Raw genomic sequence first — 26,663 nt, forward strand, 5'->3', positions numbered from 1 at the left:
TTAAAAAATAATGTAAAAACTCAAATTTATTTGTAAACAATTCAAAATATAGAATAAAACATATAATATAAAAAGTCCTGCATTACTTAAGTAGACTGCCATTAATTATTACTGATGCATTCATGTGTAACCACAATTTTACTGTTGCAGCCGTTTTGAGAATAAGTTGCATAAATTGAATGTAAAATGTATAATAACTATTTATAGAAACAACATGGATGCAGTACAGCATTACCACTCTAACTCTATGTTTTTGTTTGTTTTTGTTTTGTTTGTTGTGTTCACACACACACACACGCGCGCACACACACACACACACACACACACACACACAAAAACAAAACCATAGAGTTACAGTGGTGATGCACCCACCCATGTTATTACTATAAATTGTTATTTTAATTTGTTTTATATAACAATAGAACATTGATAACACCTATTATAAGGAACAATGAAAGTAAGTATATTTACTCAAAAGCACTGATGCACGTGCACTAATGAACAATAAGGATGTGCATGTTACATGTAGTCTAAGTCCTGTTATATTTTAATTTCTGGACCATGTCTCATTCACTTTTCATCCCAGTTTAGGCTGCAGCTCTGTGATGATGATGAAGATGATGATGATGATGATGATGATGATGATGATGATGATGATCCCGCCTGGAGGAGCCTGGAGGAGCCTGGAACTCGCGTCACCATGGAAGCGCTCAGTTTGCGACATGTATTCGCCATTTTGCTGCCTCGGTGTGTGTCTATCCGTGTGTGTATGCGGGCTCCTCTCGATGTGAATACCCCTTTAGCTCGCAAACACTCAACACTCCGTGTATCAGCTTAAACAACCCGTGGAAATGTCTGCACTTAAAGAATCGTAGCTGCCGCAGTATGACATGGAAATCTGGACGACGTAACATTAGATAGTCTCGCCGAGCGTCAACGAAAAGGACCAGGAGAAATGCAAGGTCTGTTTTCCTGCTGTTTTTCTAACTTTGCTAGCCCAGTCAGCCACTAACCACTGACACAATTAGCGGAGTAGCGAGATAGCTTAACACTGTTTGAGCAGTGTTGCACTTAGCAAAGGTTTTATGTAGCTAGCTAACTAATTAGGCTGCTTAACGGTAACGTGTAGTTATATTAAACCCACTGAAGACATTACTCGGTACCTAAGTAACTGGCTACGACTCCAGTCAACACACTTTATAGTAAGGAATGTTACAATGGCAGGGAATAACGTAACGTACAGTAGAAAAGGTTATCTCTACAGTTCAGCCGATAACTACCGCGCCTGACAGCCACAAGTGGTTGTGTCCAAGCCCCCTTTAATCTACAGTTCCTGATGATCGATCATGATGTTGAGGCACAATAACGCACTCCCTACATATTAAAATATGTATTGTTACGTGGCTCAGTGTTGTAACATGTTTATATACATTCTTGCAGCGGCTGCCGCCATGCACTTTCCTCCTCTCTCCGTTCATGCTACTCTAAACAAATGGGAATTTATTCAGTATCGACCTTTATTCTTGTTAATTTTCTCTGTTTTGCATTCACAGCTTGACAAACAGCAGAGTGGTTTTCCATCACCAACCACTCATGATGAAAGCGATAACTAAAGAGGGGGAATATTATTGTCCTCACAGGATTGTGTTTGCTGCTTTGGATTCTCAGATTTGACCACATCCACAAGACCATCAATAATGATACCTGGATTGATCTCCCAGGAGTTACAGGAGCAACTTCTGGACCCAAAGAACTACCAGAATCGCACAAATGGCGTGGAAGAGCTCAAACACATCCTCTCAGAAGTGGACATTAAGTCAGTCCAATCTGATAGTATTGAGAACTTCATCAATTTTCTTCCTCGGCTTCTGGATGACAGTAATTTTAAAGTGTTGTACAGCACATTACAAATTTTAAACTTACTTATTCAGAGGCTGGATACGAGTGCAGACAAATATTTCAAACAATTAGTCTTAGTGGCTCTCAAGGCCCTTGGGGACACTCGCGCCATCACCAGGAATGAATACATGAATGTGTTTCGACAGCTGATGAAAACTGTTGCACCACAACAAGTATTAGATCTTGTAATCTGCAATTTGAAACATAAAAATTCAAGGGTTCGGGAAGATGTCCTTAACATCATTATGGCAGCTATGCTCACTCATCCTAGGAAAGATTTCAACATCCCCAAGCTTTGTTTTGAGGTTGCACCATATCTGGCAGACAGCAAAAAGAAAGTACGCCATGCCGCCCTTGAGCTATTTGCTGTTTTTGACTATTGCCTTGACACAGGGAAAAAGCAGCCTCTGATGAAAGCTGTGGACATGGTTGAGCTCAATGAGGATGCAGAGGGTCTTATGGCAGCTGTACAGGCAAGACGAGCAAGGCATGTCCTTCCGAAACTCTCCTCAGAGGGGATAGTGGAGTATGGTTTAGTGGTGCCCAAACCAGGACAGCGCTCGTTGCAATATGGTTCTGGAGCTGATCTGGACTGGGTGATGAACGGAGGGCGGATAAGCAGTGCCAGAAGCCACAGGACTGAGCCGGACAGTGACCGATTGTATGGCTATGGCAGCTTAGGCTCCCTCACTGATGACCTTCCACTTCAAAGAAGGATTGTCAGTGCGGGCAAAGGGAAAAACAAACTACCCTGGGAGATGTCGAGCTTCTCATCCACTGAGAATGACCAGCAGTGTTGTACACCTAATGGAAAGTGCTCTGACCAGGTGGGGTCCATCATCCTGTCAACTTGCCATAGGCTCACTTATCCAAGCCACCTGGGAACTTCCCTGATTTAGCTTTAACTAACTTTCTCTGTCAGGATAAAACATATATCTTAGAGGTATATTCAGGTATACTGCAGGTTAGTTATGGAAATGTTGTCCTTTCAGTTGTCAGTGTTTGACATTAATGAAACAGCTATTGACTCAACAAGCAGTGTTCACCTTTTTTATTGAAGAGACTTCTAAAAATACACTTTGAGATCCAAAGCAATTTGGGCTTAATCAGTAATTTTTTCACTGCCTGAACAAAGGTTTTAGGAGCACCAGAGTGTTTTTCACATTGACTCTGTAATTACTGAGCATCTCAGTGGCCAGGCAGTTCTGTTGATTTGCCCCCAATCTGTTAGCAAGTGCAGATATTGCAAACAGCATGAAAGCAGTTGGTGATTTCGCTGCTTCCTTTTGTAGAAATTATTCATCTTAAAAAAAAAAATCAGGGGTCTTCACAATTTTTCCAATGTCAGAAGTTTTTTTCTGCATTTTGCGCTGTTGTTTGAAGAAGCTGAGTCACACCCAAAGGCACCAGTCCAAACAGGCTAAATATATCTTTGAGGTGGCACTTTCCTCAGAGGCAGTTTGCAGGAAAATAACTAGATATAGTTATATCGCTCATGATACTGTATAGATAGAGTGCAGCAGAGAGGGATGATATACCTTCCACATCTTATTATACAGTTCTGTGGTGTCCTCATCAACCACATCTCACTGTACACACACATTTCCTGGGGAGGCTATTGTCTAGACAGCCCATAATGCATGATAAGAGTTTTTTTTAGAAAGTAATCAGTATCTGTTGACAGGGTAACAATAGGCTAAATTGTATCACTGAATATGTGGCTCTCTATACATACATACAGAGAGGGATATGGAGAGAGGAATAGATAGGTAATCACTCACGCTATTTCTGGAAGAAAAGGTGACTCATTCCCCTGCACAATGACATTATCGCTGCAAAGATGAGCATCCACTGTCTTGAAAATAAGCCTTGTGACCATCAGGGTCAGCCCAGCACTTGTGGAACATGTACTGCATCACATTTTATGAGCTTAGAAACGACAATGATTTGTTAAACATAAGCTACTATCAGCTCTATTCTAATAATACCCATTGGTTGTGATGAGTGGCTGTGTTTCATGAGGTATTAATTGACCATATTTGTCCTGGAAACTATCATGCGGCTTAGAGCCTCAATTTGAAAAACCTTCTGTTTACAGCAGTGTCTGTTTCCCGGCAACCTCATTACCACACAGCACACTTACTGAAGGGGGCGTGAAACATAATTGGAAATATCACAGGGTTATGCTTGTAAAACATGGCTTATTTGCTGCTCTAGTGTTGATTGCAATCACACCAAGTGCTCTCTGCACTGAGTGTTGATCAGATTGTAGGCAGTCGGGCTAACCTCAGCAACACACTCTCTTTCAGAGGCTGAGATACGTGCACTGATGCAAAAATCTGTCCTAACCATCCCTCTGTTTTATTTGTTTATCTTTGACCAGGGTGTCACAGGTTGCATGGTGACAGTAAAACTTTAATGAGAACAGCAGACATCATATACATTGAGTTAAGATCCACCCAAAGGCTGTTGTTTCTTATCTGAGCTGGCCAAATATCTGCTACATAATTTTGTTCAGGGCAGTGGATGGAATTACACTGGGGCTCTTGTTATGTTTAAGGGTTGTTGTAGGTTTGTTTTTTGAACTTCATCCTCTCTTGTTGCCATTAACAGAAATAATTTTCTGCCCATTCATAGGTGGCCAGTGAGGATTTCCTTCCCCTTTCCAGGAAGCTGAGTCCAGAGACTTACATTCCCAGTTTTAGTAAGTGCCAATATTTCCTTCTCACAAAATGATACTGCCATTAATTCCATATGAGGTGACAGGTACACTTGAATGGTTGTCATGGTCAACTTCAGCTGGACTCAATTTAGAGCGGCTTTAAATTGGATTAGCATGCTGAGTCAGTGGAGTCACCAAGCCACATGTCACGAAAAGCCTTGAGATGAGCACAGTTGTGAGGCAGATAAGTGTCATACCAGTGTCACAACATGCCAGAAGAGACCATTATACCAACAGCTAAGTCATCTAATTATTGTTTTGTATCTTTTATGTCAAAATGAGCTTAAGAACATGGCTTGATAGACTCCCTTTTTTTCAAGTATTTGTTTAGAGGCTTTAATAAATATTCTGCAATCCTATGTTGTAAAAATGAAATGTTGAAATGTTGTCATTTTACTTGTAAACAAGATGAAATGTTCCTTTTCACTGTCAAAAACATTTCCCCTGATACATTGAGTAAACAGATTCAGACCATGGAACATGATGGAGGTTGTGAAAATGTAGTAAATAGCAGAGGGCAGTAAGTTCTTGCAGTATGCCAGCTTCAACAGAGAATCTGGCCTCGCAAATGTGTGGCATTACTGCTGTTGTAACTGTAGCAAGGCTTTCACAAGTTTATAGCAGCCCGTCAGTGTGGTCAAGTTAAAGATAAGCTGCCAGAAACAGTCCCATTCTGACTACTCCTCAGTTTCAGCTAAAAGCCATACAAAGAAGGAAAGGCATTTTTGACTACGTAATTATTCTTGACAAAATGTCATGCTTTAAAAATGTTTATTGCATCAGATTTGATACTGGATCATAACTCCTTGACCCACTGGATATTTGATGTTGACGACGTGACTACAAAGGGATTAGACTCAATTCCAATGCTCCTACTATAATTTATGTAATCTGGACACATACTAGTGCTAATCCTAAAATGGAGATTACAAGTGTGTGTGTGTGTGTGTGTGTGTGTGTGTGTGTGTGTGTGTGTGTGTGTGCCTAGAATATTTGAATCCAGTGCTGTTTTCCACACCCTATAAAAATCACTTGTGTGCCTTGCTAAAGTTTTCCACTGTTGTGTAACATTACTACGTAAATGTCCAGTTTTTGTAGCTGCAGCTGTATGTGATCCCCTCTACATAGCCTCTGTGTGTCTGTGCTCACAGGCACGACTAGACTTTTTGAGCTTCTGGCTGCAAGGTTTGCCAGCACTACTTATTGCTCCGGGGGGGGTATGTGAACTTAAGGACCTTCCAAGAAGAAACATCTCAGGAGGATGTTCAGGACATTAAATCATGTATTAAATAAAGGTTTGCAGAACATCATGGAAAGAGTACCGAGAACTGACCACCAGAAGTATTTTCTACATTTCGAAATGTCCTCCCTATGATACCACAAGATCAAGTACAAACTGGAACTATTCGATTGATAATTTACACTTTATCCAACCTTTATACAATGCAAACTCTTTTTTTTTTTTAAATCATGGGCTTACAGAGGGATTGTTGCTGTCATGTTTATTACTATTTGAGTAATTTGCAAATCTGTTTGGTTTGTAATCAAAATGGCAAAATATACTGTCTAGGTTCTGCAGAGCCACAGAAACCACAATCCACCAGAAGGAGGGACTCTCCTGCTCGCCTCAGGAGAAGTGGAAGTCTCAACTTAGACCCTGACATCTTTAAAACCACCAACCTCTCTGACCTAGACGTTGGTAAGAAGAGATTACCTTAAAATTTGCTGAAGTTACACTAAGAACTCCAGTTACAACAAATAAAAAAAAAAATGTAATCTTCAGCCAGACATGAACCATATCTCCACTTTGCTACCTTTTATCACACCCAGTTTTTCATGGTTCCTAACATGTGAATACCCTGTCTCACAGTGGCACCCAAGGGGCGCATGCTCCCAAGGAACCCCAGTGTTGAGCGCACATTTTCCCTCCCCTCTAACCCCTCCACTTCCGGCTCCTTCCTACTGCCCTCCTACCCACTGGCTGCACTCCCAGGAGGCATGCTTACTCCAACACTGTCCCGCCGCCACAGAGACCCTTCCCTGTCTATGTCCAACACCTGGCCCAACAAGAGAGAGAACAGCCCTCACCAGCAAGACAGCAGCCCCTGGAGAGACACAGCAGACACAGCAAAAGGTAATCTAGTAAAAAGTTATTAGTCGTATATATCTGATTTGTCTGCTGAATGTGAGAATGTTGTGGCCTCTATTTTGTATCATCTCTATTTTGTATCGTCTTTTCTTCCATCCTACCCCCTCCAGGAGACCAACTCTCTAGCAGGTGCTCTCCCCGGCCCCTTCGTGCCTCCCTCATGAGTTCTTCTTCCACTTCATCATTCCGCCGGGCTCTGAGCAGCACCAGGGCAACCCTCTCTATCTCACCAGTAGTCCCTCCAGTAGAGCATGCCCATTCTTATAATGGCCAGAGGTCCAGTGCTTCAGGCAGCCCTCAGAACCAGCAGCTAGAAAAGAGTCTTCATCTGGACCCTGATAGCTTCACTGAGGATCAAGTGGATAATTCTCTGGACGTGGAGGAGGTCAGCAAACTGTCTTTTCTTAGAAAAACTCAGCTAGAAAATGTGGGACACTGCAAGTTCCAACATGCACCTTCAGCATGTGAGAGCTCTTAAAAAACTCTCAGTATTTTGGGTATGATACCGAATGATTAAAGGCATGAGGGCAAAGTCTGCTTGTCCAGGGGCATGAAGTTTGGCTCCATTAATAATATTCTTTTCTATGGACACGTGGTCCAATTTGTGTGTTGATCACAGATGATGAACTCGCTGCGCTCATTGCGCAACAGCGCTGCCAAGAAGAGGGCCAAAGCGAGCCTTAGCAGTCCAGATCCAGACAGCCCTGACTCTGCTGTGAGGTTAGACCTGGGGCTGGACTCACCATCACACACCTCTCCGAAGCTTACCAGCTCAGCCAGTGAAAGTGGTCTGTCCAGTCTGGGCTCGGTCGCCAATTCCAGCTCCAATGGCATCAAAACCAGGTAAAAGACCCACAGTTTGCTGGGTTCCATCTTTTAACTAGTTCACATGGTCTGATGGATATTATGTCATCTTTGTGTCTGTCTTTGAGAAGATAAATACTTTAAATAGAATAACTAGAGATCATGATATAAGCTTTATACTTCTACCATAGGTTTCTCCAGTTTACTAAATAATCTGATTTGATCTTGGTTCACCTTTTGCAGTATGTTAGGACAATAGTTGACTCAAGTCCTTCCTGTTGTGTCCTTTTTGGAACACTTTAACTTGTGACAAGTGGGAAACTGGTATTCATCTGGTGTTGTGTGACAATGTGTTGAGCACTGCTGAGCAGTTTCACAGCATAATTTCTCACCTGTCACATCTGTCAACAGTCCTGGAAGCTCTGCCTCTTCAGGAATGAAACCTCGCATCGCAAGAATGCCTTCTGCAAAACTGAAGACTTCTATGTCCATGGACTTCAGCAGCCTTCAAGGTATAAAAAGGGAGGGAGTTGTTTTGCCCACTCTGTGTTAGTGGGTTGTATCTTATTTACATCTTTGTATTTTGCTTTGTCAAGGAATGTCCCAGAGAAGTGAACTATCTTCTGAGGTGGGTGTTGTTGGGCAGAGAGTCACTTACTCCAACGGAACAAGCAAAACTGAGGAGAAGACAACGGGACCCTCCCCTCCATTGGTCAAACCTGCCATTCGCGAATCAGTCAGAGGCCTGAAGCCTGCCAAAGGTCAGCCAGTAGTGACAGTGGATTCACCTGGGAATAATACTTTGTGTGCATGAATAATTAAATCAATCAGTAAAACATCTGCTTTGATCTTTAGGATCACAGAGCCACAGCAGCAGGAACTCACCAGGCACAGACATGCCTGAAGGAGTCATTGGAAGAGGTCAGTCTGTAAAGGGCATAAATCATTGTTCAGTTGCCCAGTATTTTGCTTTCTTACTGAGCTAGTGTGGTACTGTAACTCATTGCTGTTTTACAACAGACTCAAAGAAACACTACAAAATACAGTTTTTATGATCCTCATTTTCTAGTAAAGCTCTTGAATATCCTATATACTATATGTTCATGTTCACAGTTAAATTGTTTTTAAAAAAAATGAAGTAGATCTTATTACTGATGTATTTAGCAGTTCAGACTGTTGTGTCCACATTTCCGGTCATTCATTTAAGTTATCTGCAAACATCTCCCTTATGTGTCACAGGCATGTTTGGCACTGCAGTGTCAAGCCGTCCAGGAGTCGTCTTGTCACATGAGCAGGGTGAATCAGTGGCCAAACCCCCCACTGATCCCTCAGCTGGTATCTACAGCCATGCTCTGTCTGGCAGTCACATAGACAGTGATGAGAGCCCACGTCAAGATGAGCTTCAGGTTAGTCACACTTTATACAATGGTAAAACATAGTACACCATAGAAAGTTTCCAGCTATCTAAGTACCACCTGGTATGTTTTCTACTGGTATGATGTGCAGGAGAGGATCAGGAATGCTAGGGTCGGCCGGGATAGGATGCGGCAGCAGCATCTTGATCAGCAAGAGGGGCAATCCGGTCAAGGGGACATCACACGAGACAAGATTCGCCACCGTGTCAGACAGATGCTATCTGATTCACCTACAGAGGAGAATAAAGCATTAATCATCAAAGGCAAGAGAAACTTCTGGAAACCTTACCCAACAACATGTATTTCTTCATAAATTGGAGTTGATTTCTGAGTTGAAATAGCTATGAATAAGATAAATTACCACTTCCACGATAAATGTATTTTATTTATCAAGGTTGTCCTTATATTAAATGGTCTGATAAGTTCAGTGTAAAAATCCAGTTTGGAGAAGTGTCTTTATTCACTAAATAACACAGCACAGAATATAATTGTAGTTGTTGCAGTTAGAGCCTTGAAATCTTGATCTTCTGTGTTGTAGATCTGCATCTGAACGGCAGCACACTGACCTCAACCAAAGCAGACCATCTCTCTGACGAGTCCCCTCTCAGCCCCACCAGCCCTGTCAGCCCGCCAGGACCCCAAAGCCCCATCAAGTGCTTCACTCCGCCCCACCAGCCAAGCCCCCCCACAGTGCCCCCCAACCCTAAGAACCTCTCACGGCTTAGGAGGGCTCCTAGCCTCAGCAGAACCCGACCTTCGCTGTCACATAGCTCAGGTTTGTGAATCTAAAAACCCAACACTTGCACCAAATGTCGGGCTCAGTCATCTGCTTTTATAAACCAAAAAATGTCCCTGTGCATCTTTATAACATTGCTCCGTGTAATCTCTCAGATGGTCTGACACTGGCTCGCAATTTAGCACAATCCCACTGCATTACAAATAGATAAACCAGTATTTTAACAGGTCTTTGTTTATGGAAAATGCTGGTACATTAATTAGACAGTCAGAGCCATTAGAGCATGGGTGAATAAGATGTTTGCTTTGGTTAATGTGGCACATTGCTGTGTTTTGACAATCTACTGTTAATGCACTGCTGCCCACACACACACTACTTTGTTTTCAGACGGATAGAGATGTAACATGGAACCGAATCTGTGTGTGTGTGTTGTGTTGTGTGGTGTCTGATAGACCATTTAGATGAGCTGTCCCCTGGCACTATGGGCCACAAGAAAAATCTCTCAGAGCCTCCAGAGCTGTGTCCGTTTTCCAAACCAGACCTGGCACTGACACAGAGCTTCAACCTGCTAAGCTCTGAGGACTGGTGAGAAACACTGAATACATCATAAAGACAACTCACATCTAGAGGTCCTACATATATTTATGAAATATAGACAATATAAAGATTTAAAACTATCCCACTTTAAAATTACTGTTATCCCAAATATTGTGATATTTGTGTTACAAAATCTTAAAGCTGTAATAGCTTTTTATATTACGTAGCCACTTTCAACACACATCATATTTAACAGCAACCAATATATTTCAGTTTGGTGAAGAAAGTAAAGTCTATACAAAAAATGGCTGCCAACTGTGTCTTTTTTTCAATCCAGGGAGAAAAAGATTGAGGGTCTGATGTTCCTGCGCTCTCTGGCCCACTACCACTCAGACACACTCCAGAGCAGGCTTCATGATGTCTGCCTGTCTCTCATTCAAGAGGTAGTTTAAATTGTTGGATTACAATCCCACATCATTTTTACATGTTTTCCACGTGCTGCCTTACACCGTCTGATGTAGACCTGCCTCTCTCTTAATTTAAATGTTAATATCTTATTTTGCAGATCAATTTCATTTGTCAGGGTTTCAGTAATTATACAGTATATATTCTCTGCCTGGTGATTCTTTTGTCAGATAGATATCTTTAATATCTCTCCATGACTTGCTGTTTGATGCTGGAATTGTATTGTTTCCCCTTAAGTATTATTAATAAGGTCCATCTTCTTCAGGTGAAGAACCTTCGGTCAGGTGTGTCCAGGGTTGCAGTGTGCACTCTGGGAGACCTGTACACCCACATGCAGAAGGCAATGGACCAGGAGCTGGAGGGGACAGTTAAAGCTTTACTGCAGAAGGCTGGAGAGAGTAATGCCTTCATTAGGCAGGATGTTGATGCAGCACTGGATTGCATGGTGCAGCACTGCACCCCCACTCGCAGCATCAATGCTCTACTCACTGGAGGACTCAGGTTAGTGTACATGCATACACACACACAGTGAATTGTTCTACCAAACTTAAAATTTGGAACATTTGTGGGTGCATTTGCTCTATTTTAAACACCAAATAATTAAAAAAAAAAAATTATATCTGATTGCTGAATGGATTTCCCCTCCACTGATAGTCACCTCAGTGCAGTGGTGAGAAAATGCACTGCTCAGCATCTGGCCAATCTGGTAGAGAAGGTTGGTGCTGCCCGTCTTCTCTCTGGGGGTAAAGATCTCACTGACAGAATCTTACCTGCTGTCACCAAACTCGCACAGGACTCTTCACAGGAATCCAGGTATGAGAGACTTTTTTTTTTCTTTTTTTTTAAATAAAATTTACAAATTAAGAATTTATTATATGTTGATTGTTATTATTATGCCATCAAAACTGCAACAGAGATTACACTGGGAAATACTAAATATGAACATCTCAAAACCACTGTCTGTTGTGGACAGAGTTGACTCAGCTCTGTGGTTATTTTTGATGCCATATTTTATGGTGGTGGTACCTTGCTGTTCTGGTGCTGGATTGCATTATATTGAAACCTGTTTGTATTTTTATGTTACCCTATATATGTAAATGGATAAAATATGAGAAGCATCTTTTGGTATAATGCAATACAGTACAGTATAACCCAACATACTGTATGTCACAAACCTGCACTCTGAAACAAGTATTTAGAACACTGAAGAAAAAACTGTGTCAGTCATGAGTAAATATTGGCACTTAGTGTTTGAGTTATTACAATGGTTCAACCCACAGGTACTTTGGGCGGCGAATGCTGCTGTCCCTGTCATCCCACCCTGACTTTGACAAGATCCTGGAAAAATATATCCCCACCAAAGACCTGCCAACTGTCAGAGACACTGTCTTCACTCTCAAGACAAAGGTGCGGCATCTGTTCCTCTGTGTGTTTATAACATTGGTGTTTTTGCTAGAGGCCACACTGCCATCTTACCTGGAGATTGTGGGTTATTTTAGGGTCTTGGTGAGATGCCTCAAGACACCCAGTCAGCCCGGGGCAGACGCTCCCTCCCAGGCAGTGGCACAGTCAGGGCCTCGTCTCTCACCAGGGAGCCTCTCAACCAGACCAACAGGTGAGTGTGAATATCAAGCACTACAGCAGAGGTGCCTGCACACACTTAATTCAGCCTTTTAAGCAGCTGCTTTCACAAACTGCATAACACATGAGTTATTCATACTTAACTCGCGGGTTTATAAAGGTGAACCATTTGATGTATTTTGTCTCATCTACAGGGAGTCCAACAGCCATTACAGCTGTAGATCTCAGACACACAGTATTGCGGACAAGACTGAATACATCATGCAGATCTCAGGTCTGCTGGGTTCAAAGGACTTCAGAGAGAGGATCAAGGGAATCGACCAGCTAGTGGCTGACTGCCAGCACAACCCCAACATGGTCATCAATAGTATATTCCCGGTTAGTACTAGCATTTTTGGTTATCCGTGACGGTCCATGACTTCAGTGAAGTTACACCAGCGGTCAGACAAGTGTTGAACTTTTCCATTGGACATTGCTCTTTCAAAATGACTTGCTGCAAACAGTCTATTACGTCGTCAGGGGGTGTTTACAGCAGATGCACAACGGTTTTCATCTACTGTATATCCTCAAATAGTGACTGGGGCCTTTATTTACCGCATCTGCAGAAGGTAACAGGCCTCTATTTTTAATTCCCTCTGTTTGATATCAATAATTGGTCAAACCAGTATTTTAATACAATTTAAAAAAATTATAGTAAAAAAGAGTTTTGTTTTCAGTATTTTTTTCAATATTTCTTTGTTATAAACTCATCTTGTCATAGTTTTCAGCTACCACCATACAATTCTGTTTCATCATGAAATCATCACCAAACTGTCTCTCTTTTACCTTTTTGTTTTTCTCCCTTGGGCTCCCCTTCTGTCAGGTGTTTGATGCCTTCAAGGCCAGGCTGCAGGAGTCCAACAGCAAAGTCAACCTGTATGCCCTTGAGTCACTCCAGAAAATCATCCACTTGATGAAGGACAACCTGTCCCAAGTAGTCAACATCCTGGTCCCAGCAATCGTGGACAATCACCTCAACTCCAAGAACAATGCGATCTACTCTGCTGCTATTGGAGCCATTAATGCACTTATCTTAAATCTTGGTACTCACTTCAAGCATTTGGATTTTGTAGTATAGGTGAATTTGACATCTGATTAAAAGAATTCCTTTTCATATTGTACTTTTCTTTGTTTCCTTGATAGATAACATACTCCTTCTCCAGCCCTTCTGCACCAAGGCTCAGTTTTTAAGTGGCAAAGCAAAGGTGGATCTTATCGAAAAGGTTGCAGGTATGTCCGTTGTGATCATTCTGAACGCTGTAATAAGTTCTAACCTCTGCTCTCTGATTTGTTTGTATCTGACCAATTCTTATTTCCTTCCACTTCCTGTTTTCCAGATCTTGTGACAGAGCTGTACCCTCGCAAACCCCAGGTGGTGGAGCAGAAAGTGCTTCCCTTGCTGTGGCACCTCCTGGGCACCTCCACTCATAGCGGCACCATTCATGGCCGGGGCGGAAGCGTGAGGGGTGCTACCGCCAACCTGTGCCAAGCCCTTTATGCCCAGATGGGGTCCAGCCTGAGCGAGTGTGCTGCCTCCCAGCCTGCCAATGTCCACAAAGGTTTAAACGAGTTCCTGAGGGCATTATCCTAAAGGTTAAGCCGAATCCAAACACAACCAAATGTTGGAAAAGAAGAACATTAACACTGACCTTACTTGAAGACGGAGATGTGCTACATTTCTTTTAGTGCCTGCACTTTTATACCAATAAAGAGAAAGTCCTTAAAAATTAGGCGCTCTTAATTCTTATCTCAGTGAGATCTCCTCTGGTACAGAAGCATGAACAATATCACATACTGACATCAGGTCTTACACATACTCAACCTGCTCTCTTTGCACTTTGAAAAGGTAGCTCATTATCATGATAGACGTCATGAGTTTTACATTATACCTATATATCCTATGATTGTCATTGGTTTTTTTTCATAATCTAAACATGTACTGTAGACAAATCAGAGACACTATTGCAGAATGTAAGATTGAAATGCACAAAAAGAAGAGGAAGACAGGGACCTGAAAGATGTATATTTTTGCTGTTTCATCAAATGTAATGTGATATTTTTATGTAGTTGTTTTGAAAATTTGTGAATTGAGATTAACAAGAATAATACAAAATACTTTTGTACAGCTCAAATGTGTATTTGCACAGTATTAATCGTATGCTGTATGGTACAGTTTATAATTTATCTATTGTGTAATGCTTTTAAAGTCATGTTAATGATGTGCTGAGTTGATACTGTCTTTTTTTTTTTGCATGACCAAAATTTACTGGCAGGATCAAAATTGTTTCTATTTTTGTTAAGGAGGCATATATATTTGTGTGTGTACACTGATGCCTAGATCACGGTTGGGTTCTAACTAACGCTCCTGGATGAGGACAGCGTGAAAGGAAAAGGAGTTTTTTACTCCTGCGGTTGCCTGAGAAAAGTGAAGTCCCAGATCTGATTCTGTCTCAGTATAGTGCCAGTCTTCAAGTAGCCTTTTAATTCAACTATTGTTAAGTTATATCAAACTTGTTTGTGAACAAGCGCAAAGACGGATTGGTATATGAATAAAGTGTTTTATTTCTGTAAAACTAACTTCCAGGTGCCTTATTCAGATTTTAAAGGGAGGGGGTATTGGGGATTTTACCACAGGTATATTTTATTTTATTATATATTATCTATTTCTCAAGATAAAGGGTGACTTAAATTCTGTCCAAGAAACACACATTATTACACCTTTTCCATAAATTACCTTTATTTGCGGTATTTACAGTATAGTCACTGAATACACATGAGATTCTTCACAACTTTTCTGTTGTTTTGACTGTGTCTAATTCCTATGGCATGTTGTGTGTAAAGCCATTCTTCTGGTGAATTCCCTCTCCTGTTAATGTGTAAAATAACAAATGTCTGACTGAAAGATCTTTGATGAACTAACCAGAATAAGAAATGTATCACATGTTCCAAGGCCTTGGATAAGAGGTAGGCTTAGCAAGCAGTACAAAAGACTTGTTAATATTTAATAACCAAATGCACCAATGCTTTGACATACTTTGATGTTTGGATTGAACACTAATATCACTTTAATTGGCTTGTCAGGGATTAAACATTATGGCCAAGGTACAGTGCTGCCAAATCTGGAGTTAAATACAATGCAAATCATAATCTCAGCCCCTAAATCTTTAACTATGAAAGTAGCTGCCATTTTGAAATAGTACCACAAAGAGATTTATACCAGCTGCATTACTCTGTGGATGTGCTAGCCAATACAGTGTCTGACTGGACAGACTCTGTGTAACCTGCACGTTACATGCAGGGACATTTCAGTAGCAGGGTGGAGTAGATTGTGCTTGGAGGGATGCTGCTACTGGGCCTTCATTTATAAAAATAAAACCTAAAAGGAAATCCTTAAGAAGCACGGACAAAATAAACAAAATTGTCCTACTAACAGTAAATTATTTTAAACCATCAGTGTCAGCAAATACAGTATACTACACGTTGGCAAAACATCATCAACAATTTTACATACAGCATAAGTAAATGAAACACCCATTTTGAGCATTAGGTGTCCTCACATAGTCCCTTTGTAATAAGAAAGGGTCACCCAGATATTAAATCCAGTCTGTTTTCCAGTATTAAACTTTTTGCAGATATATAAAAATGAAAGTGTGCATTCAGAATAATAGCAAAAGTGAATACTCCCTTTAAACTTCAGAGCTAACCACAGTGGTGTTGTCAAGGGCCAAATACGTTTGCTACTTGCTAGTATGGCTCATATTTCTTACCTTTGTTGACAGAGACATATACCATCCAAAATTATACAAAAGAACAGGCATAACATGAAATAAAGAAACGCAATATAAAGTTTTAAACTCTCTGAAATGTGCTTTTTGTAAAGGGAACAAAGGATCAACAACTACACTCTCTTGTATTCAGTTATTTGTTACCAAAAGATGTAACTACCAACTGAACCGAAGCTAGTTGATGCAACAAAAATGTTCAAAACTTGCAAAATGTTTTCTTCTCCTACAACTGTTGAGTAAACCCTCTGATCATTTCCTGTGCAGTCATGAATGAGGGGTTTATGATTTTGGTTGAGTGTTCATTTAATGCTCGGCTGCTTTGAGTCACTGTATCATTCCCTGGGCTTCACTGACCAAATGGAAAAAATAGCCCCTCCTCCTGTGGATCTTTCCATTCTGTTACTAAGGCAGCTGGATCAATGCCATGGCAACCTGGACTGGTTGGATGTTGGGAGAAGATGAGTGTTTGGTCGCCATCCTCCACACCTCACTTTGTCAGGGACCAGATGTCTTGGGCAGGTCCTGGTTCTCAGCCAAGTGGAGCTTTTGTCTGAACGTGGACACATTAAGGATTCACACAGAAGGACTTTGAACTGAAAACAGATTATTTAAATCCAATGTTTGCGCCTGGAGTGCAGGGTGACTCCCATAAATAAACAGACGTTTAATTAGGAAAGGATACATTGAGGTGCTGAGCTCCTCCAGCTGTGGGAACAAATGAACAAATAGATGAGAGATTGTATTGAAAATATACGCAGCCAAAAATAGAAACTGCAGTGATATTACAAGGAACTAATCACTAAATGTGATCATATTACATAACAGCCTGTGTGTCACATCAATATATGAATTAAATTCCCATCATTAAATTGCACTGTTTACAAAGATACATACGGTCAGCTTCCCTTATCTACACAAAGGAAAGTTACTTCACAGGCCATTTGGCACAATTATCCACTGCTGCTACAGCGAGCAAGTATTCCTGGCAGCAGTATCTGTAATGAGCTGAAGGCTTTTTCTCACCTCCCTCACACACAACGCTGCAACTTCCCCACAGCGAGCATACCAGCCCCAGGCGTGGGTAACTAGGAGCCACACAACACACTAACAATAGAAACTCTTTCAAGGCATTCTTTGACTGCACATCACTGTTTGTGCTGGATAATATTTAACATTTGGACATACTAGCAGCTCAGCAAAGCATTTACCAATTTTAATACCTGTATATGAGTAAGAACAACATGCACTGTCTTCATTATAAAGTATTGTATTTCTAAAAAATAAAAAAAAATAAAAATTGAATGCAATGAGTGAGTTGAAAAAATTGGAAAATGCCATCTGATACGCTGCTGTAAAGTGTCTGACAAACACTAATTACAGTCCATCAAACTAGTCAAACTCTGGATATATATGCCTAATTGTTGTCTCTAAAGATTAAAGGCTTGCTTTATTGTTATTTACAGTATATCTAAAGGTGTACTCACTGGAGTAAAGTTGGGGAGCTCACAAGAAATAGCTTGGTCAGGATTGAACAAGCAGAGACCAAGATATCCTCACTTTTAATAGTATTCTGTGTAGTATTCCTCATGAACTTCATGTGTAGAGTTCCCCTTTAATGGAGGTATTTAGAGATTTTGCTATTGCTACATAGCCAGCATTAGCATTAACAGCTGTATACTTACCGGTCTTGCAAAGAGCTTCACCCATCGTTATGTTTACAATACAAGAGGTTACAATATACCTTCTGAGTAGCGCTACTTCTTCAGAGTAGCATGCATGCTGCAGTGACTCGGTATCGGAAAGTGACCAAATGGAGATAGCTGGTTAGCATGTTAACTTAGAAGAAAAGTAGTGATAGAAATAGAGGAATAACAAGAGGGTTGCTTTCCACCACTGAAGACAGCTCCTGGCGATTAATGGGATGAAGTTTGACGCTAAGATCAGAACATTTCTTCTAGACTGCTAAGTAAACAGCTGTTAATGCTAACATTTGGCAAAAGCAAAACCCACAAATAGTTCCAGTCATCAGCATTTGACAGTAAAATCTATAGTGAAAACGGCCTCACTCTGTCTGAAGAAACTGCTAACCCACCTAAACTAGAGTCTGCTTTTTCAGTGGAGAGTTTCACATGATGTTTCAGTGGCTTGACAGAGGGAACAATGAAACACATACTGATTTCCTGACCCTTTGCTGCTGTGATTTGTGCTTACGTTACTGAGCAGGTGTTCCAGGTTGTGGTCAGAGGCACACTTCCTCTGGTCCTCTGAAAGCTCCTCCACGTGGCTGTCGAGGCTGAAGTGTAATCGCGCAAGCTTCTCCTGCATCTCACGCACATGCTCCAGCTGCTCAAAGGAGCACACCTTACCTAGAAAACAGAGGGGTTAAACTACACAGATGTGACTTTACTATAGCACAAAGTGTAATCTCTTTTTGGTGCAGGAGGATTACAGCAAAGTCAGAAGTATTTCCATGGCAGCAAAAAATAGCTCCACTGCTATTTGATATCAGTCTGATTCATGTAACAAAGCCACTTTTCAACTTGCTTTATTTTCAGCCTGTAACAGAATATTCCCCCGGTGGCCCATCTAATCAAGGTTATCTTACCGAAAGCCTGTAGTTTGCCTGAGTGGAAGTCGTTGAGGAGGTTGAGAAGCCCTCCCTCCATCTCTCTCACATCTGAGACGTCTGTGAGAAAGGAGTGCTGCAAGGGTGACGACTGGACTACTTTACTGGGCCCTGCTGGCTGGGGGGCCCTGGGCTTCTCCTTGTGGGGCCTGAGAAAAAAAACAAAACATCAGGATCACTAATAACCTGCCTCCTCTATTTATGCTAATGTTTTGGAAAATGAATAATTGGACAAAAAAAAGCAAAAAAGCATTTGCAGCAGTTGTAGATAAATACAGGTGTTTTCTGGAGGATCTTCCTGTTACTCATAGATACAAACCTGGTGGTCTTTGGTGGAGCTACGACGGCTGTGAACACCTCTTTGGGCTGTCCCGCTGCACCTATGGACCTCTTATACTTGCCTCTGTTCTTGGGGGAGGGAGGCTGCGGCAGTCCGAGGGAGAAGGTAGCACTTTTGCTGGCAGGCAGGACGGACAGTTTGCGGGGGTTGATGGGGGGAGGAGGGGGCTGCGGGAGAGACACCTTTGGGCTGCGCTTCTTGCGTTTGTCTTCCATTATTTTATTTTTTTTTAAGTGAAGCCCTCTAGGATGAGATGAGGGGGCACTCGCTGCCTGGCTGGTGTACAGGATGTCCTGCAACAACAAAGGTAGGAAGTTCAAAAGCAGCAGCCTTCCCTTCCCTAAGAGAAGGGCTCTGTGGAGGACACTGACTGCCAAAATTAGTGCTGCAGCTCAGGATTCTGTACACTGCAGACCAAAAGCATTTAGTGATGTTTTCATTAGTGTAACAGCTCACATTGGATTTACAGTAAATCTGGCAAAGAAAAAATCCAAATCAAGAAGTAGCAGTGAGGAAGAGTATACCACTAACCTACCTACCTAAATGGGATTGCATTATGATGGAACTTTTTAATGGAAGCAATTTCCTGCTTTTGTTTCCCTGGTGTAAAAAAGTGGGAGTGAAACAGTAGCCTAGAAAAATATTTTTAGAGCAGCCTCAAAGTGGAAAGACCTTACAGAATGTGTGTGAAGAGAAGGAGGATGCATTAGTGTTTTGAGTGCATTTTCAAACTCAACAAACCAAAATACACTGCAGTTGTTTTTGTTTTAATGGTTTACAACATGAATGAATTGCATAGACAGACAACTGCTTGGACTGCTGCACAAAGATGCAGCTCAAGACTCAACATCCTGTCCTGTTATACAAATGCGCCTCATGTACATCACTTTCAAACAAATGGCTGCATGAGAAAATCAATATACTGCATTCTTATTGAGACTATCTTTGGTGGGTCGGTGGAGTTTTACCCCTTATCTGTTTACACTAAGTAACTAGAACAATAGAAACATCTTAACAATGCAGTGTAATCAATAAAACATTCAATACAAAAATACTATAATAAGTTCCACAAAGGTATAACAAGACTTGGATTGCACTGAATTAGTTTTAAACCACCTTATTCCTATGGGTCTTGGTAGTTTTGCTGTGGTTTTAGTGCCATATAACCATTGCAGAAGCAGAGCGGGTGTTTATGGCATTTCATTATTAGGCTAAGTGACTACATTGATGCTGCTACAGGGCCAAAATAACGCTTTATCGCATAACAAGAAATGAAATCGCTGTTAAAACATCTGAACACTGCGCCAGCCTCCGCTCAAAGTAGAATCCAAAGATGGCCACTACATTCACAATGCCAACTTTATACGCCTAAATCCTTCTTTACCTGCATTATATCAATGTTGTACAATAAATGATTAAGAGGACTTTGCAGGCATCAGTTTGTTATACCATACGGTTTAATTCAGTGCGAGAGAAGACGTGTAAACCAGATTTATGGTCTACGAATGACACAAATAAGACTTACCGGATCAATTTCGCACCAGAGAGCAAACAGGCTGGACACAGCGTCACATTTCTCCTTCCGGGATTTAAAACGTTCAAACACACTTCCTGTGAATTAATATGTATTAGGCACGATAATGTTAAATTATCCCTGCCGCAGCCGTGCAAATTACTGATGAAATGTAAAGCGCGGCATCGATGCGCTCGGCTCGTGCGGAGCTGTCGCCTTTATCCCTCTTAAAGGGCCAGTCCACGCCGCTGTGTTCCGCTGGGAGAGGCGGCCGATCTGCGGGTTAGTGCCTCTGTTAACAGGATGCTGTGTCCTGCTCGGCACTGATCAGCTGCCAATTGCTTTTTGCAAATAACCCACTTATACATCTTATTATGGGCTAGAGGGTGTGTCTATACAAAGTTACTCCGTACCTGAAGATAATACAACCAGGCCACTTGGTGACGCCAATGCTCCGCATCTGTATTTCCACATAACTGACATATTGAAATATAAGTTTTGTTGATGGTAAACATGGGAAAGCCTTCACCTTCATTTTACATATACACACGTCTACCATTTGTTTTTTATACACATATTATAATTGCGAATACTAATAACAGTTGAAATTTGAACACCACTTAATTTTGCACTGAAAATCTATAATTTGGAAACCATCCATCTGAATTCATGTGCTTTGAATTTCTCCTACCAGACTAATTTTTTCTGGGCTTACAGGTTCAGATACAAAATTCAAAGGTATGGGTTTCAGGTCAGTCATCACGTCTGATTTGGTAGCCTGAGTGTTCAAGTTTGAATTTCATCACGTATCCAAGTTTGAGCAATTTTGAACTTACTTACTCTTCATTTTTCTAATCTAAAAATTATCAACTGAGTTTAATTTTTTACAGCTTGCCTTTTAAGTATTTAAGAGCAAAACTGAAACCACTTAAATTCAGTTAGATGGCTTTTAAAGTATAATATATAAATGCTTTAAATTCAGTTGAATTTAAACATTTAGTACTCAATGTTTATAAGATTCACATTATGGTCACTTTGTCTCCATATCAATACTAAATTGCTGCAAACCCCAACAAATATTGTATTCAGCAACTTTACATTTCAAATGATCAAGTTTCCAGCAGTGAAGAGTAAATTAGTGCCAATTGTCACCTGAAATTTCCACCCATTTGCTATTGTAAGTTTTTTTTCTTTTCTTTTCTTTTTTTTTTGTAAAACAGAGGCCTCTTGTGGTGAGAATGGAAACATGTTTTAGAACAAAGACTCAAACAAACCTTTAAAGTAATACAAAAATATTTCTTTTTATTATGGCAGAACAGAACAAAAACGTGACACAAAATGCAGTTTATAAAATACAGAGCTCTTAGGCATGTTTGTCTTGTTCCAAAGTGAATGTGAACAATAACTTAAGTCTAACTGACTTTCTGGTCTGATGAGCTGTTTGAGTACGAGTATGCCTTTCCTAGAACTATTCTGTCTCTGAGAAGTTTGAAGAAGGCGTAGTAGTTGCTGAAGAGAATCAGAGCCAGCGATATTGTCTGATGCCACTTTTCTGAGCATATCAGTGAGTAGAGCTGGTAGAATATTATCGCACCTTCCAGGATGATGAGTATGTTGAGTATTCGTAAAGGCCTGTTGAAAAAGAACTAGGGGATAGAAAAAGACAGGATGCTGTAAGTCTGTGCAAATAGCTGCCTCCTTAAAATGCCACAAATATTTAACAAAAAATGCTGTGTCAACACAGGCTCTCTGAAATCTCTAGGTCTGCTTTTATTGTACAGGACCTGATCATTAAGGAATACTCACATAGAAGCGATAATGGGACACATCTGATGGAACTGCAACATTATAGTGGCCCATGGCCTTGTAGACATTCTTATTATGTTTGACCAGGACTCCTTGTGGCCACATGTACTCTTCTGTCCAGCTGTGCAAAATGAGGTAGAAGAGCAAGATTAGAACTTGAATAAAATTACATCCGAATGGACCTAAAATCCAGTAACAAACAATGCGCAGTACGTACATGTGCTGAAGGACATTTGAGCAGAGTGAGGGGTCTACTTTCTGCCAGCAGCCCAGGTGAGCCGCAGCTTTGTGAAGCAGGTCACAGTATCGAGGTGGCAATAGGTGCCTCATGAGGATGACCGACGTACTGACTGACACCAAGATGAACAGTTCACAAGACCAGCGCTTGTCCACATACTGTGTACTCTGAAGGAAAATATACCGGTGGAAAGATGGAAAGACTTTAAGAAATGTTATTAAAACACATTGAATGTTTAAGTTAACGCTTAGAAAGTTTCTCACCTTGACAAACCAGACAGGTACAAAAGCCACATAGTAAGCACTGAGCATTGAGCTGACCAGCACCTCCTTCATCCTCCAGTTGAAGTCCATCTTCAGGTACTCCACCTCCTTGCGGATGAGGTCGGGGGAGAGGCAGCAGGCATGCGTTGGCATGGCCTGGACACCGTACAGCTGGCTGGTGTGCTGCTTCCACGTCTCCTTCAGCACAGTCAGGTAGTCCCTGCCCCGGCCCATGCTGCCCACCTCCTTGGAGCCGATGCTGGCGATGGGCGAGAGTGGACCTGCTCTCCGGAAGTCACAGTTCAGCCGGAAAAATGGAATATACATCCCAAATCTGTAGGATACAATGACTAGATTTAACTTATGCTGGACCTGAGGCCCTCCTTGTAGATGGAATGATACCACTAACGCCAGAGTAGTACCGCCAAAATATAGGTGAGAAACTATGATCAAAGTATTTTTGTCTTGTCAATTCAGAACCTATTCAAAAACTGTCATAATGATACACCATAATGATATATATCCATACCATATCATGAAAATTTAGATTAACATCAAATGTGGCCACCTTCTGCACATCACAGTCTGTTAGCTGCTTGCTAGATGATTTGCTAGAGCCACCCATGCTGAACAGCATCCAAACTGCATAAGCTCTTAGGCCTGCCAGGAAATGATGGGTGCATCATCCTAGCTCAAATTCAAGCTGCATCGGGTTATTAATATTTCATAAACCAAATGTTAAAAAGCAGTGTTTCAATTCAATGCTGCACTACAATGCTCAAAAAATAACAGATACCTTCCACAACACACTATCAAGATTTGAATGATCAGTTTGATCATGTTGCTGGTATGAATATGAACCTCTTTGTTCTTCCTAAAGATACTTACGGGTAGCAGAGGAAGAGCAGGCTGAGGACAGAATAAGTTCTGAAGAGGTAAATAAGGGAGCGGCACAAGCTCCAGCCTGTCAGCGTTAGCACAGCAAACCGAGCCATCACTAAAAAGATCGAGTGAGGGAAGGAGAGTTTCCCACTCTGTGATGCCTGGAGGAGACAAGAGATGGGAGACAGACATAACAGTCAAGTGCATTCCACCTTAATTTGCCATAGAACAACCATCAACGATGTACAAGAGAAGGAAACAAATATACAGAGAAAATCTAAAAACTCAAGAGCAAAACTCTTCAAAAGCCAAGGGTGCAGTGTTTTCTGAGAATTTCTAAAAGCAGAGGTGACTATGTGGCCTTGTAAACACAGTGCAAGACCCGTTTCACAAGTTGTAGTATCTCTAGTAGCTTTGCTTTTATTTTCATATATAGAATAAACTTCATTCAGCATGTAAAAATCATGGATCCAAGTGAAAAAGATTGCAAAAGTCAAAAATGGAATTCTTACCTCTTTAACAATTGCTGCAATTAACCTCCTTGCCAGTATGATGATTGTGAACACCAGCATGTTATAATCAATGAGGTGAAAATTCTGTAAATAAAAAGATTGATTCAGGATGACTGCTCCCACTCTCCACGTAAATGTCACTTTATCTTGTCTATATTAACAAGTACACTGGCCTAAAACACCAGTTATAGCAAACATACAAGACAATAGAGATAGATTAATCTCTGAAAGGCCATATACAACTGATAAAAAATGAAAGGTCAACACCTAACCACTGAGTACTCACCAATGATGTGTGGGAGGGGGGGTGTGATGGGGGGTACCACCACACAGTCTTGTAGATGTTGACATAGTGAACAAACAGGGCAATGAGGTGGCAGAAGAAAAGATGGAGCTCAAACAGCACGTTACAATCCACAGACAACTCTGGGATCTTGCAGTGCTTCAGAGGAACCACTGTCTGAGCAGCCAGTGGGGGGCTGGACATGCATGTTCCCGATCCATTCCTGCAGACAGAACAGAGGGCACAGAGAATACTAAAGAAGCCTTTTAAAAAAGTATTTTTCTCATGATGCACCCCCAGATGAGTTTGATCTGAAGGAGTGTATCTGAGCCTCACCTACCTGGTACGAGACCGCACCCCTGTGACCGGGGAACTGGTGGAGTGGTTGCCATTGCTGACCGAGCCTGGTTCACTGCTTAGTGGAGGTCTGCAGTACGTGGTACGGTTTGCCCCTCTCCTTCCACCAGCCATTGCAGACACACCCACGGCTCAGTTCTCTCTGCTTCCCGTCTAGTTTTATGATCTCTCTCCTTTGTACCTGTTCAGACGAAGGAAGCAAGTCAGACAGACAGAGACTGGGAGGAATATCCAACATATATGTAAAATTACTTACAAAATAATGGGTATAAATTATTTGAATAATTTTGTGGCATGTATCAAGTAGGATCGAATTTCCTGGCACAGCAACAGTGATGAAATGATATTTTGGTCAGTGATTGGATTTGACACAAAGCTGATAATGGAAGGAGTGGTGCACAGAGCCACAACAAACACAACATAAATACTTTCTTTAAATCTTTAATATTTAACTGCCATCAAAAACAAACGGCGGAAATGACCTGCAGCAATTCTCCTTCATAAATATGCTGCACAAACTTTTACCGTTAAACAAGTTTGCACTGGCTGCATGGCAACCCTTAATATGGTGCAAGTTTTACGGAAGCTGACATTACGAGCTAGCTTCTTAGCTGCATGATTTGCCCACTTCCCGGGTCAAATATCGCTTATAGCGCCGTTTATATTTGAGACATGTGGCAGCAGCCGAAAACAGCGTGGACCTATACAATGAGGGACGGACTCCAATGTGTCCGCCAAGACCATGCTTCAATAAATACAAAGATTGAGGCCTAGGCTAGCAGTGTCTTTGGCTAGCTAGCTAGCTTCCAACCAACATACCAACCAAACAGGCTGGGCGAGAAAATGTAAGCTTACCAACGACAGCGTCTGCGCTCTGTTAGGTGCTGCTCTGTCGCATCGATTATAGTTTAAACGCAATAAATTTTCAGGATACTCGTTGAAATGCGAGCGTGTTTTTCACGTAAATCAGCGAAGACACTCATTGTTGATGTGAAACTGGCCGCTGATAGATGGGGGCGCGGATATGATAGAGACTTGTGGGAGGAGAGTCATTTAAAGGGACATTCCGCCACAACAAGGAAAATAAAGAAGGGGAATAAGTGTGCTTTGATGATAGATAATATAAATACATCTCCATGTTTCTTTGTAATACAGCTGCAGGATCATAAAGTGACTTTTTTTTACACACTACAGCTGCTGCAAATAAATATATTGTGTGCATATAATTCTGCTTGCAGTGTATAAAAAAAAGGCTTTGGTGTAACCTGTGCACTGATTGTAGATTGTATGTTTTGGAAGTTTCATAATTCATAAAGACATTTACTGAGGTGAGGTGGTGCCTCTTGTCTTGCTGTTGCACAAGGTTTATCATGAACTTTTCATTTTCAGCTGTGCATACAGACACTCTGTCCACACACATGAACTCTACTACTGCACTGCTGAGTGTTACAGGATCTTTGGACTGTAATGGGTACTGGCACCAAGTCGGTGAAAGTTTTAACCATAAACTTAAATTATGTATACTCTATATTACTGCCTACCATCAAGCAAAGACTTTAGCCTTGATGTGTTTTTATACATTACAGGATTAACACTATGAACATATATTGCATTTGAAACTTGCTTGAAAGTAGACAGTAAACATGTCTGCATAGCCTTTGCATAATGAAGGAGCATTTAACCCTTATCGGTGCCAACTTTTGCTCACTTT

The 26,663-nt window shown here is 41.3% G+C and overlaps 3 protein-coding genes across 3 annotated transcripts; 1 reads left to right on the forward strand and 2 right to left on the reverse strand.

Moving 5' to 3' along the window:
• The first annotated feature begins 678 nt into the window (after positions 1 to 678).
• Positions 679 to 14,924, forward strand: LOC130180112 (TOG array regulator of axonemal microtubules protein 1). The gene is made up of 23 exons (XM_056393458.1): positions 679 to 962; positions 1,554 to 2,726; positions 4,537 to 4,603; positions 6,192 to 6,320; positions 6,492 to 6,755; positions 6,881 to 7,155; positions 7,390 to 7,613; positions 7,986 to 8,086; positions 8,171 to 8,335; positions 8,430 to 8,495; positions 8,814 to 8,980; positions 9,081 to 9,252; positions 9,528 to 9,764; positions 10,178 to 10,310; positions 10,600 to 10,705; positions 10,993 to 11,228; positions 11,382 to 11,540; positions 12,008 to 12,134; positions 12,227 to 12,342; positions 12,503 to 12,686; positions 13,171 to 13,390; positions 13,491 to 13,577; positions 13,685 to 14,924. The coding sequence occupies exons 2-23, from the start codon at positions 1,698 to 1,700 to the stop codon at positions 13,936 to 13,938; spliced, it is 4,518 nt and encodes a 1,505-aa protein (XP_056249433.1). The 5' UTR covers positions 679 to 962; positions 1,554 to 1,697; the 3' UTR covers positions 13,939 to 14,924.
• A 132-nt stretch (positions 14,925 to 15,056) lies between these two features.
• On the reverse strand, positions 15,057 to 20,947 carry ccdc28b (coiled-coil domain containing 28B). Its single transcript, XM_056393459.1, has 6 exons — positions 20,624 to 20,947; positions 19,078 to 19,391; positions 18,738 to 18,907; positions 18,344 to 18,498; positions 16,815 to 16,837; positions 15,057 to 16,682 (listed from the first exon to the last, which is right to left on the reverse strand). The coding sequence occupies exons 2-6, from the start codon at positions 19,311 to 19,313 to the stop codon at positions 16,628 to 16,630; spliced, it is 639 nt and encodes a 212-aa protein (XP_056249434.1). The 5' UTR covers positions 19,314 to 19,391; positions 20,624 to 20,947; the 3' UTR covers positions 15,057 to 16,627.
• A 939-nt stretch (positions 20,948 to 21,886) lies between these two features.
• Positions 21,887 to 25,982, reverse strand: tmem39b (transmembrane protein 39B). The gene is made up of 9 exons (XM_056393457.1): positions 25,808 to 25,982; positions 24,936 to 25,133; positions 24,599 to 24,818; positions 24,313 to 24,396; positions 23,807 to 23,961; positions 22,919 to 23,252; positions 22,635 to 22,822; positions 22,418 to 22,538; positions 21,887 to 22,257 (listed from the first exon to the last, which is right to left on the reverse strand). The coding sequence occupies exons 2-9, from the start codon at positions 25,064 to 25,066 to the stop codon at positions 22,024 to 22,026; spliced, it is 1,467 nt and encodes a 488-aa protein (XP_056249432.1). The 5' UTR covers positions 25,067 to 25,133; positions 25,808 to 25,982; the 3' UTR covers positions 21,887 to 22,023.
• Between the last annotated feature and the right edge of the window lie 681 nt (positions 25,983 to 26,663).

This window comes from Seriola aureovittata, chromosome 13 (genome assembly GCF_021018895.1).
Source record: "Seriola aureovittata isolate HTS-2021-v1 ecotype China chromosome 13, ASM2101889v1, whole genome shotgun sequence".
NCBI lineage: Eukaryota > Metazoa > Chordata > Actinopteri > Carangiformes > Carangidae > Seriola > Seriola aureovittata.